At 37.8% G+C, this 14,026-nt stretch overlaps 2 protein-coding genes across 23 annotated transcripts in view; one reads left to right on the top strand and one right to left on the bottom strand.

Annotated features, from left to right (window-relative positions):
- Window positions 1-14,026, bottom strand: part of dnm1b (dynamin 1b) — a 72,705-nt gene that overhangs the window by 39,529 nt on the left and 19,150 nt on the right. For 14 of the 22 annotated variants that reach the window (XR_015489888.1, XR_015489887.1, XR_015489885.1 and 11 more), the window contains exons 6-13: window positions 12,832-12,992; window positions 12,567-12,709; window positions 6,997-7,132; window positions 6,786-6,853; window positions 5,986-6,124; window positions 3,224-3,310; window positions 2,327-2,397; window positions 550-613 (exon numbers count right to left, since the gene is read on the bottom strand). Coding sequence is in view for 6 of the 22 variants with exons in the window: in XM_087251043.1 (XP_087107169.1) it covers window positions 550-613; window positions 2,327-2,397; window positions 3,224-3,310; window positions 5,986-6,124; window positions 6,786-6,853; window positions 6,997-7,132; window positions 12,567-12,709; window positions 12,832-12,992 (869 nt within the window). In the remaining 16 variants the exon portion in view is untranslated. 22 annotated transcript variants of the gene reach the window in all.
- The window catches only part of LOC147844485 (uncharacterized), a 133,884-nt gene that overhangs the window by 116,797 nt on the left and 3,061 nt on the right, over window positions 1-14,026 (top strand). The gene's annotated exons all lie outside the window — the stretch shown is intronic.

Genomic DNA, 14,026 nt, shown 5'->3' with positions numbered 1-14,026 from the left:
ACTTATTTGTTTGGTTGGTATATATTTATGTACATTGCCACAGCATCAATATAATCTAAAATGACTATATTTGTGAGCGTGTGTGTTACTATATTTAAATACACTATTTTATTGGATTATTTTTTAAAAAGCTGAGATTTACTTTAGCTGAGCATTCACTTCACCATGCATTTCTTTGTTCACATCATACATTATTTCTTACTTCAAATTCTGCAAGTGTACCGTAGTAAAAAGTAATTATTAGACCCGATTGCATGTTCAGTGTAGACGCTTTTAAATAAATTATGGGAAAAAAACTATTGTCACAATCCAGTTGCTCTTTGTGTTTGCCAGTGAAACAAAAGAAACTCCTCATTATTTCTAACCTTCCACAAATATTTTACAAAACAACCCCCAGCCCTGTTCTCAGTAATTAAAATCTCACATGACAGGCAGTGAGTGATGTGGCGTCCAATTATAAACCTGCTGCTGATGTTCTCACAAATATTATGCTTGAGCGAAGCAGCAAACATCTGTCCGAGCGCTTTGTGATGCGTCTGCTCATTGTGCCATTGTTCTTACCTGATTGCCAGCAGCTTTCTTCTTATTCATCTGACTGCTTCTCTGTTGGGCGCTGAAGGGAGAAAAAGACACAAATCCAGATGAATCAAAATAGTATAAATTAATTAATTAATTTTATAGTGTTTTTCTGCTGCTAAGGTCTTTTTCATGAATAATAGATAGATTTTTCTCTTGCTGAGTGCTACATTTGTCAATGCAATGTAATTTTGTTGTAATTCATCTCCTGTGATGTTCTGAATGATAAAAAAAAGAAACTAAAACTTACAGTCAATGATCAAACGTGTGATAACTGTGAGACATGTTTGAGAAAGCGCACTAAAATAAGTGTTCAAACTTCACTGTCTTGTACCATTACACAAAGTCTGTGTGACGGGGAGGACGGGGACAAACTGCCCACAACATTGGAGAGCAGATTGGGAGTCTGGTGGCTAAAAAAAGTAGGTCAATTAGTGTCATGATTAATGCAACCCAGGCTCATTCTGAAAACGTAGTCCCTCTGACATTTCTGGAGACCGCAAATTATGTAGCCGGATGTACAAATGGCTGCATTTCATTTTTTTTAAGCGAACGCTGCGGGTCGGTATGACGCCGTTCCTTTTGGCACTTACCGGCTGACCGTTTACCTCTGTGTAGAGGCTTTTCTCGCCACAACAAGTTTGTCCAGTTAGCAAGTCGTGTACGTCAGCAGACTTGAGACGCAGAGAGGAGTTGACGACGACAACGACTGGGTTTGAGTCTATGGAAGAGCGCTTCCAGAAATCAGGTAAGACAAAAACAGAATCCAAAAAATAAAATGAACGAGTGAATAACAGGGTGAGAATGTGGTAAAATCCAAAAAACGTGGTAAAAATCAGACAGGGGCTTTTCTTTTATCAGGACGGCTTTTGTAAATTGTTGATTGGGTTTAGGGAAGTAAGTGGGAGGGCGGGTCAATCAGTAAAATTGGTTGGACGTATTTGGCGGTCTCCATAAACGTCCACAGGACTACGTTTTCAAAATGAGCCTGGGTTGCATTAACACCTGTATTCTCTCAGTGATTGGTCCAGAGAGTTGCTTCAAAAGTGAGACAATGGGTGGAGCAGAGAGAGACGGAAGAACAGCAGGGATCTTAATTCGCCAACCCTGGACTTCGCCACCAAATGGTCATCCACCAGCTGGATGGCGATGTCAAGCTTCTCAGGCTGGTGGCACTGGACCCATTCCGATGTCAGGGGAGGGAGGAGGGCGATGAACTGACCCAGAACCACAGGGTCCATGGTGGTCGACGGTCCGGCCACCCTGCATCAGCCATCTGCGGCAGGCATCACAGAGCTGCTGAGTGTACACAAAGGATCGGCCACTCTTATTCATTGGTCATCCTGCTGGGCTTCAACAGGACCCGGAACCGTTGTTCCTATTCCACTCGCATGTCCATAAGAGCCTGATGTTGTTCTTGGAGGAGGCCCTCGAGCACCTGGATCACTTCCGCAAAAGGCGTAGGAGAAAGAGTTGTCATGCTGGCAGCAATGTCTTCCCTTCTTTTTGGGTTTCGGCACCAGCGTAGAAACGTTTGTTTGAAGTTTGAAAAAAAAAGGCAGGGGCGGCGATACAGGCAGTGGCGTAGTGCCATAGCGGAAATGAGTGAGCCTGGCAATCAAATTTCAATGGTTGATTCTACAAACCAGATGATTAAGCTAGAGCGTTCTAATCTAGATGTTTGTGTTTTTTTGGTGGCGAATAATAATCATGTTGATAAATGGATAATACCTGCAGTAATGGTGCTTACTTTGCAAAGCCAATGAAATCCTCATGATTGGTGTTCATGTAGGCTAACTCAATGTCTATTAGCAGCATGACCTGAGGCAGAAAAAGAAACACAAAACACATTTGACTGCTTAGTTTGTCAGCTGAAGCTATCCACCTTTTTTCTGCACATGACAATAGTAATAAATAAAGTTTGGGGAACATCCATTCAAAAGAACTGGAACAAATCTGTCTCTGTGTAAAATAATAAAGATGTGCTACCAATAAAACATATACAATGAAAACTGAGTGAGAAGGACATTTGGCTTTGTGCTTTATTTTTATCAGTAATGAAAATAACATAATGCTCATTGTGTTGTGACTTTAGTATCACAAGCATATCTGTGGACAAACAGTCTGTAATGTTGCTATGGAAAGACTCGTTTTGAGGGTTATCCATGGTCTGCTGAAAATAACTAATTGATTCTAAAAAGTTGCTTGGTATGACTTTAGTTTAGGTCACAATTCGTGGTATTAACTACAGGCTTTTTATTTTGATATTAACTGCTCATTAGTAGTTCTAAAGTATGATCTTAATCCTAACCAAAATCTAAACCCAACTCCTACCATACTAACTATTATAAACAGCTAATTTGTAGTTTTTTTAGCTAGTAGTGTTAGTTAATGGTTTGTTAATATTGTGAATTGTGGCCTAAACTAAAGTGTTAACAGTTGCCTTTTAATCTTAAATGTGAGGATGATAATGGCACCTCATTGTCCCCAATGGAAGTCTATGAGGCAAAAAGTGCTAAAAAACATCTTTACACCCTTAAATTAAGTAAACCATCACGATGTGTAGAAAAAAGGTGGAGAGCTTGGGTTTAGCCACTTGTGTTTTTATATATGAGGGGTTGGCAGGTGCGTGCTCGATGGGTTGTACCTGATTCTTAGTGCGACTCTCTCGATCGCGGATATGCTGGGTGACAATCCTCTCCATTTCCTCTCTAAGCATGGGGTATTGGGCCAGCTGTCAAACAAAACACACAATACTGGATTACCTACTAGCTCTCAGACAAGAAGCAGGACTTATTGTTTAAGCAAAATGTATTTCCACAGACAAATGAACAAGAGATTTCAGAGATGAATCATGATGAATTTTTCTGGGTAGTATGTACACTAAAAATATATAATAATAGACAATTGAAGCAAGTAATTACACTACACATATAAACAATGAAGCCAATCATAATCATTTAGAAGAAGCATTTCATTGTGCATAATGATTCTGCATTATTTACATGACAATACAATACTAATTGAAACACGTGTTTGGGTGTTTTGTTTTTGAGAGAAATGCAATTTTTTCATCCGTAAATCAACATCAAATTAACAAATAAATTAGCACATTTAAACAATGTATGTTGACCTGTGTGTTTTTCTTTATGAATTTTACTTGCATGTCATCAAAGCAAAGGCACAAATTTAAACAGGCAGAATTTGGCTAACATGCTTTGATTTTGGCTGATCATAATCTAACTTTTAAATAATCTAATCATTTAACTTTTATCTTTTTTTAGGTCAATATTATTAGCCCCTTTAAGATTTTTTTTTCAGTGACTTGTCTAATTAACATAACTTGCCTAATGTATTTAACCTAATAACCCAATTAAGCCTTTAAATGGCACTTAAAGCTGTATACTAGTATCTTGACAAACAAAATATTTTATACCATGTACTGTTATCATGGCAAAAACTATAAAATAATACAATTTTGACATCAACTCTACATATAAAGGGACAAAATGACAGCTAAAATGACATCCTACAGAAATCCAGCTCTCCTCTAAAAGCTGTGCCAGCCAGCATTTTGCCAGACTCACTCTGGATACTTATATCTCTGCTATCAATACCTCTAGATAATATATATATATATATATATATATATATATATATATATATATATATATATATATATATATATATATATATATATATATATATATATATATATATATTCATAACAGCTTTATAAATGTGTCCATTTTGATCAAGTCAGTGCAAAATTTTATTATTACGAACAGGGCTTGACTTTTTTGATCACCAGCCACTATGGCTAGTAGATTTCCAACTTTACTAGCCACTAACCATTTTCACTAGCCACACTTTTGTTGTTGGGAAAATATATTTTATACACATTAATATGACTTTGACATGCTAAAATTACTTGATTTAGACATTGTGTTATATCCACATGCCTCAATAATTTAACTTTTTTGTGTGTATGAACTTGCTTAATGTGCATGAGCATATGGGTTGTGGTTTCATGGTGTCGCATTGCAATTAATTTTTATTTCACAGGACTTTTCAGGGCTCAGAATGAAGGATTTACCAAATTTATCTCTGACCACACCAAAAATAAAAAATAAATCTATTATTTCTGTTAAATAATATGTCAAAACATACAAAACATAGCTGTATATGCTCTTATTATACTTTTATTCCATTAAAAAATATATATATTTCCATGTACCTAAAACAATGCACAGTAGCCTCTGTCCAGGCTAAAGGTCTCTCAGATCACCAGTTTTCTACACATTACACACACATGGGGAGTTAATCTCTTATTAAAGCAATGTTGTTGTAACAATAATTATTAAACCATATTTAAAAAAATAACCTTAAGCAAAAAAAAAAAAAAAAAAAAAAGCAGGTGACAAACATACCAATGGAAGGATGATCAAGTGCACACTGGTAACCTTAAGCCCATAATCTGTTCTGTTCAAAAAAGTTCAAACAAAACCGGCAATTGCTGCTGCTTTCAAAGACTTTTTTTAAAAACATCCAGAGCTTTTGGAAGCAGCAAGATTGTGGGTGCACGATTATCACCTTTTGTCCAGTCTATTTTAAAGAGAATCAATCGCAGCAGTTGTGTTTCCAGGCACGGTTTCTTCGTGCCAGGAAACGTGATCGCGCATGCTTGTTAAACAGTCGCGCGCATCAAATTACCTGTGCACGCGAGTGATCATCCTCTCATTTAGTACTCCCCTGCTTTCTTTTGCTTGTGCGAACGTTACTTTTGTCTGTCGTGCTGCTTCTGCTAAGATGACATTTCCACGAATATTGAGCCATCTTTATTGCTGAACCCTGCTTTTAAGAAAACTATTATTTAAAATAAACTTCAACCAGCCAAAGTGGCTAGTGGAGGTATCTGTTTAACCCGCCACAGCTCAAATCTACCCAACTTTGGCGGGTTGGCGGGTGTTAATGTAAAGCCCTGATTACGAACAATATTATTTTCGTAGGGGAGGGGGGGGGATCGGGGGCTCGTCCGGGACATTAACATTCCCAGTGTTTGAGTATTTTTGTTTGGCTATAGTTATTATAATATTATAAGTATAATTATGTAAATTAGTGTGTTATACTTCAGAGATAGCATTGGTTCATGCTCTGCAACTTTTTTCTGGTTTCAGCCAATCCCCTTGCTCCAACTCTCCTCGATAAGCATTATAAATGTGTCCATTTTGATCAAGTTAGTGCAAAATTGTATTATTACAAACAATATTACTTTTGAGGGGGCTCATCTGGGACATTAAGTTCTAGTGTTGACATTTCTAAAGATTTTGGATTGGCCCTTTTAATTAAGTTAGTGCATGCCTTGCAGAATAAAGGAATTAATGTTAAAAAACCTCCAGTAATGTTTACCTTCTTTGTGCACTGCCTGACTGTATTGACCAGCTCGGTGATGACCAGGTCTACACATTTCTGGCATGGCTCTTTGATCTTGGCGATCTGCCGTTTAACAATAGTCTCGAAAGCCATGTCTGGAGTAAACAGACCGGTCCTGAAAAAGTAAAAGAGATGAACAGACACAGTCATAGATTTAAATGATGTGCTTTATAGATGCAGTTCAATTTGTCATTGCACTTCATGTTTCAGGGCACAGTTCTCGCAGTGCCGTACTTCATTTCTAGCATGCATGTGCTCTGAATGTCACAGCGCCATCAAAGACAGTTTGATCTCAGAGCAGGAGAGTTGCTTAATGTGTGTGTATGTGTACAGGTATATGTGGTTTATAGGAACACTTAGTTGAACAATGACATAGGTAGGACTTAGGACTTCTATTAAGCTGGTTTATTCAAATTCAAAACGACGCTTAATCATAATTAACATATCATTTCATATTATCATATCCATTATAATATGGATATTTTTGGATATCCATTATGGATATAATCCATATCCATCATATCATATCCATTATAATATTATCATTAACAAATCACATTTCCCACAGGTTTCCTGTGAGGGTTGGGTTTAGGGGTAAGGTTGGGGTGAGAGGATAGAATAGAACCGTCATTACGTCTATGAGAGTCCCCACTGGGATATAGAAACAAGTGTGCGTGTGTGTGTGTGTGTGTGTGTGTGTGTGTGTGTGTGTGTGTGTGTGTGTGTGTGTGTGTGTGTGTGTGTGTGTGTGTGTGTTTGATGTAGAGGCTTCACACCTGATACCGTGAATGTTCTTGATGGCGTAACTGATCTCCTTCCGCAGCTCTTTTTCATCAAACTCCATCTAGTCATCATCAGCAAACAGAAAAACACATAGTTTGTCTTCAATCGTAGAGCGTATGGTTTATCAGGCATGTGAGATATACTCGAAAAGTATGGCCACTGCTCTCAGAGAACATCAGTATGCTGTAGTTATGATTAATTTACCTTAACCAGTTCAAAGGGGAAGCGCTCGTGGAAGATGCGATTGATCCTCGCACCTCCGGAAAGCTCCACCGTGTCCACCTGATCTCCTGAACCCTCGATGCACTTCTCGAAATCCACCGCAAACTGCTGCACCATCCTTTAAAGCAAAGAGCAGTAAGATTCACACGCAAGTCATAGCAATTATACAAAGCTATGGGAAAAATAAAGAAAATTCTGCTTCTTTGTATTTACTGGGCTTACTAGGTTTGAGATTGAGTTAAAAGATAACATTTGTTATATTCTAAAATTGTTTGATAACATTTCCTTCATATTTTCAACAAATTAATTTCAAAATAACAAAAGCAATATATTGTTATGGCATTGTCGATGTAAAATTGAAATCTGGGCAACATGGTGGCTCAGTGGTTTGCACTGCACAGCAAGAAGGTCACTGGATCGAGCCCCGGCTGGGTTAGTTTGGGTGAGGAGTTTGCATGTTCTCCCATTGTTGGTGTGGGTTTCCTTCGGGTGCTCCGGTTTCTCCCACAGTCCGAAGACATGCGGTATAGATGAATAGAATAAACTAAACTGAGTTGCGGATGGAAGGTCATCAGCTGTGTAAAACATATGCTGGATAAGTTGGCGGTTCATTCCGCTGTGGCGATCCCTGATGAATAAAGATACTAAGCCGAAGGAAAACGTGATGAAATGAAATTGAAATCTGAAAGCTGTTCTAAAAGGCAATTTGTTTTCAACAGGAAAGAGATTAATAGTTTGCAGCGAGAAAATAAAATACTATAATATTTTCATACTAAAATGCTATTCTAACTATACTATTGTAACTATAAATCATGTGTAAATAAATAAGTGGAAATTTAATGTTTTCCATAACTTTATAATCTCTTTATAAATTTTAAACTTTATAATAACTTTTAAAATCTTTTTTGAATTCATAAAAATCCAAATGTACCATGTTTATTTTACTGTTAAGGCTGATTTATACTTCTGCGTTGACTCACGCCACCTACCTTGAGCGTTGTTGTGTATTTGTACATCTGCGCAGTGTTTGTGTTGCTCTGCAATAACACTTCTGAAACGCTAGCTGGCAGTAAGTTGTTTATGTTCCTCTGTGTTAAGTTTCTTCTTGGGTTTTTGTTTTTTCTGAATGCTACCTTAAAGGTGCAGTAGGTGACTGTCTTTATAAACATGTTTTGTTGTGCTGGTTAAGAGTCTCTTTACAGTACAATGATAATGATTAAAGTAAATGATCTAAATGTGCTTATATGTATTTTTATATTCTGGAAAAGGCATAAAACTAAAAAAATGTTGATCAAATTAAATATTGTCAGGCCGACATTTCCCATAATTCCGATAAGTAGCTTAAACTGTCTGTCAACAAATGCAGATTTGATTGGACATCAAAGCTGAAGTATTACTGTTAGACAGGTAATGTTCTGTTTTTGAACTATTTTAGTCATGCTAAGCTTATGTTAGATTGTGTTCTGTTATGAATGGCTTATATGCACAGAAGTGTTGTTTAGCCACTGAAATCTCCCGGTGAAAGATTGATGTGACTATTTTCAGTTTCATAAGGTCATCGATAGTGTAGATTTATATTTAGTTTAACAACAAAACATCAGTAAATAGCATTATTCTGCCTAACCTGCTTTATTGAGCTGAAGTTGCTTTTATATTCACATTGGTTCACTTTTGAACAATGGCAGCCTCCCTATTCTGTTTACCATGCTACTCTGAATATTCGCTCTGAAATAGCATGTAAGTGTGGGTAAGTAATAAATGTAATTCTTGCAAGCCGCCCACCAAACACTAATTAACTGTTACATTTCTAACTGGCGAATGACATGAACTAGTGGGTTGTCTGCTGTTGTGACACGGTGCGCGCGTTCGCAATTTCAGGAGGCGTGGCTTCAAATCACAGTCCCTCCCTTTGTCCAAAGATAATATGCTAAGCTGTTAGCATTTTGGCAGATCATCTACTGCACCTTTAATGTACAAGTAACTAAAAGTCACTCATTCAGAGGCAATAACCGGCGGACATGCAACACCTTTAATCATAAGGTGGACACAAAACAAATTATTCCATCTGGAGCTCTTTCACAAGACTTCACACTAGTAAACACTCGCTCCATCGAGCTCATGGCTCTCAGGACAATTACCCTCTTTGTATTGATCTTTGTTTTTAATATCATACCTGTCTGTCTACAAAAAAAGATCTTAATGTTTTCGTCTACTTAGAGCTGTTACACACTGAATGAAAAGCAATTTTACAAAAAAGACTTTTATAAAGAACCATTTAAAAGAATGACGTTCACTGATGTCAGAATCAGGACCAAATGTCTCTCCCCTAAAATCTGAGCACAAAAGCTGAATGCTCTCAACTGCATTTGCACAAGGACATACTGTGTCAGGTCACTGAGAGAAGGGAATGTTTTTCACATTGGAGAATTATTTGCTCACTTGAAAGCATTTTTGCGTGTTTTTTTAACACACGTCTAGTACAGTCCTCAGACCAGTCTGCACGGGTGATGGGAGATATAATGCAGTATGAACATAGTGAGAGAAGGTTTTTGCCAGACCACTTCCTCTCAAAGTACACCCCACTTACAACACCTACTGACTTTTATTCAGAAATTTAGTACTGCACCACAAGAAGTCAGATTTGGCAGCCTGACCTGATCTGCAATGTAACTATTTTAAGTTTTGTCAGTTTAATGGCTTAGTGACTAAACCTGCCGACGGAAATGTAGGACTATTAAAAGGAGGTGTGGCACCAAACCCCACCCCTAAACCCAACCATCATTGGGGGATGAGCAAATCCGGCTAAAATGCACTATGAGATCGTACAAATTCATACAAGTTAGCCACTGAATCAAAAAGTTTTAAATTGGTGCGAGATACCGTTGGATTTGGAGAGAATGAAGTGAGTGAAAACTGAAAAAAAATTTTTTTTTTAAATAGCTCATATTTACTTGTATCTTTGTATCCTAAATGTAAGATCAATTTAATGCATTTTGATTAATTTAATGCATTCATACTGAATATAAAATATTAAATTATTTACCCCTTCTGTTAACTTATAGGACAAAAATAACCCATGAAAAATTTTAAAGCAAAAAAAAAAATGAAAAATTCATATATTTTCCTTCAGCTTAGTTTCTGATTAATCAGGGGTCACCACCGCGGAACGTACCACCAACTATTCCGGCATATATTTTATGCAGCGGATGGTCTTCCAGCCGCAACCCAGTACTGGCAAACACCAATACACACTCATTCACACACGCACTCATACACTACGGCCAATTTAGTTAGTCCAGTTCACTTATAGTGCATGTCTTTGGATTGTGGGGAAAACCAGAGCCAACATGGGGAGAACATGCAAACTCCACACAGAAACTTCAACCGTCCCAGATGGGACTCGAATCAGCGACCTTCTTACTGTTAGGTGACAGTGCTAACCACTGAGCCACTGTGTCGCCAAAATAACTACATTATGTTTTTTTATCTTAAAGTTTGATTACTTTTTCTAACAATGAAACATTTTCTATTTCTTTTCACGAATGCTGTTCACATTTCGGGTACAATAGTTATCCTAGGAGTCAATTTTGACACCTTAAAAAATAACAGACATGAACACTTCAACACACCCAACCACACACACACACAATAGAAATACGCTGCTTTAACTTTTATGAATACTGTCTCGCTAAAAGCATTTTAGACTTATGCAGGTACCTTTAGCATTAGCAAATATAAATCTTTACTTGAGTCAAAACTAACTGTTGCCAACTGATTAAACCAACCCAGGCTCATCCTGAAAATGTACCCCTATATACATTTCTGGAGAGTGCCAAATACGTATATTGCAGTTTTTGTTTTCGCGAATCCACCGGAGGCCGCTGTGTTCTCTTTTTGAGATCTCAAATTTCTCTTGTGAGTGCCATTCGCGACAGCTCTTTTTGCTTAAATCCACCAGAGGCCGCTGTTGACTGACTGACTGATCAACAGACCCACCCTCTTCCTTCCCTAAAACCAACTGACAGTGTTTTCAAAATCAGCGATTGACCCGCAATTTTTTTTGGCTTTGTTTTTGTTTTACCTGACTCAAACCCAGTCATCCAGGTCAACTCCAGTCCACAAACTGATGTACACAGTAAGCCACTGGACAAACTGGTAACAGCAGAAAAGCTGTCCATATGGAGGTAAGCGGGTAACCTTGAAAAGGAGCGGCGACATATCGCCCCGTAGCGTTCGTTTTAAAGATGAAATGCAGCCATACAAACTTCTGGCTACATAATTCGCAATCTCCAGAAATTTATATAGAACTACATTTTCAGAATGAGCCTATGTTGCAACAAACATTGGTGAAATACTGCATACTGACTAGTGCAAATGTAGACATGCACAGAACGTGTAATGAATGATGAGGTTTTTCAAAAAAGAGAATTGAAATTAAATTTAGCTGCTTAACTTCAGAGGTTTTTGACTCCGTAGGACAAGCGAATTCTAAGTGCACAGAATGCTAAGACCACTCAAGAGTTAAAAACATCTTTCTGACTCTGAACATTAGCCAAACAGTGCAGTATGTGTACATGGATTGTAAATGGCAAAGTGTGAATATACTGCACACTAAAAAAAAGGGTCCACACAATTCATTCATGTGTTTATGTTATTCAAGTCAGTTAACTTAACTGGATTGAACATGAAACAATTGCAAAATAGGCTCATTCTGAAAATCTACCCCTATATACATTTTTGGAGATCTCAAATTAGGTAGCCATTAGGTACTTATGGCCGCTTTTCATCTTTCAAACAAACGCTAGGGGGCGGTATGACGATGTTCCTTTTCTCGCTGACCAACTGACTGATTACCTTAATATGGACGGCTTTCCCACTGTTACCAGTTTGGCTTACTTTAGATGCAGAGCAGAGTTGACCACGGCAACAAAGTTTGAGTCTGGTGTAGAACGTTTCCAGAAAGCACGCAAGACAAAAGCAACCAAAAAATTAAATAAACAAGTAAATAACATGGTGAGAACGTGGTAAAATCTGAAAATGTGGTATTAATCAGAAAGCAGCTTTTCTTTTTTGTATTGCTTTTTAAAACTGGGTTGCTTTTTTTTTGGTTGGGTTTAGGGAAGTGGGTGGGCAGGTCAATAGGTGCTTTTCAAAATACAATTGGTTGGATTTAGGAAAGGGGGGGTTGAGGGGATCGGTCAGTTGGCGAGTCAGTCAGTGAGTTAGTCAACAGCGGCCTCTTGTGGATTTCCGCAAGAACAGCAGGTGCAAATGGCACTTGCGAGAGAAATTTCGAGATCTGAAAAAGCATATACAGCGACCTCTGGTGGATTTGCAAAAACTGCAACAAAAAACATACCACCTAGGATGTATTTTGCTCTCTCCAGAAATGTATACAGGGGTGTGTAATCAGAATGAACCTGGGTTAAACAATAAGGTTTACCCAATAAAATCTCAAAAATGGTATTATTTTAGCCCATTTTATTAAGTAGATTAAACAAAGTAGATTAAACAAACTGCTGAATAATTTTTGGAGTGTGCGTTAAACTCACTGTAGCAGAGCTTTGGTTTTGCGGGAAGGATCATCAGGGCGGAAGTGCTTGTACTCCTCCACCTCCTTCTCAATGGACAGTAACTGGCTCTGAAGTTTATTCCTCAGTCCCGGCAGGGTGTCTCGGATGTGATTAGTCAATTGCTAGATGGGAAACAAAATCCCTGGTTACAGGTCAACATTTACCAAAGCTCCATTAATTTAAACATTATTATCAAGGCTATATCAAAACGACTATTAAAGGTGTACAAAACCTAATTGAGTACCTGATTAAGCGCTTTTTGCAGGTATGGAGTCCCCATGCGATCGGCCAGGTGTCGGTAGGACGGATGGGTGAGGAAAAACTTCCTTTCAGCACTCATGGCCGCAGTGATGTCCTTCTTGCCATCAATGTCCTTCTGACTGCGGTTCACAACCCCAATGTAGCCTACAGAGTACATGCAAAGTAGTTTTAGACAACACTGTAAAAACATGGGCGATGCAGTGGTGCAGTAGGTAGTGCTGTAGCAAGAAGTGTGAGGTTCCGAAGAAGGTTGCTGGTTCAAGCCTCAGCTGGGTCAGTTGGCGTTTCTGTGTGGAGTTTGCATGTTCTCCCTGCGTGGGTAGGTGAATTGGGTAGGCTAAATTGTCCATAGTCTATGAGTGTGAATGAGTGTGTATGGATGGGTTTCCCTGAGATAGGTTGCAGCTGGAAGGGTATCCGCTGCGTAAAACATGGGCTGGATAAGTTGGCGGTTCATTCCGCTGTGGCAACCCCAGATTAATAAAGGGACTAAGTCGAAAAGAGAATGAATGAATGAATGTAAAAACATGCTTAAATTAGCAGTTTTCTGTATTTTGTGATTTATGTTTTATTTTTTAATCATTAATTTATGCTTTTGAATTGCATTATGGGTCCTTGATATTACTTCCAAAATAATTTTAACATTGAAAAGTTGCAAAAAGGGGATTTAATATCATTTTTAATAGTTTAAAGTGATATATTCTATGAGTTGGTTTTGTAGATCACAGTACAATTCCCTTAGTAATGAACTGCCTCTATAATTTTTGTTATTTTAAAGACTTATTTCTCTACATACTCATACGTTATATTATTTCCAACTACTAAAATGTCAATAAAGGCTACTTTGTTAAACTAGAGTTGAATTTTCAACATCAAAAGTCGACAGAACAGAGATCATGGTCCCATAATGCAATTCACAATCGTAAATAAATGGAAAACACTTGTGAATCACAAAATACGGAAACTGATAATTAACATATTTTTACAGTGTATATAAAAGGGGCGAGCATATAAGCTGCTTTAGTCGATGTAGCCTACTTAAATTTGCATATAGCGCATGATTTAAAAGTCGGAATTGTATCTGTTCAACAAAAACGCATACATTTGTACAAGAGTAAATGCAACTATCTTTAGAAATCATTCATACATTAATTTTCCTTAAGCTTAATCTCTAATTC

Source organism: Danio rerio, chromosome 5 (assembly GCF_052040795.2).
Source record: "Danio rerio strain M-AB ecotype USA chromosome 5, GRCz13ab, whole genome shotgun sequence".
NCBI classification, from domain to species: domain Eukaryota; kingdom Metazoa; phylum Chordata; class Actinopteri; order Cypriniformes; family Danionidae; genus Danio; species Danio rerio.
This window is presented reverse-complemented; position numbering and strand designations above follow the sequence as displayed.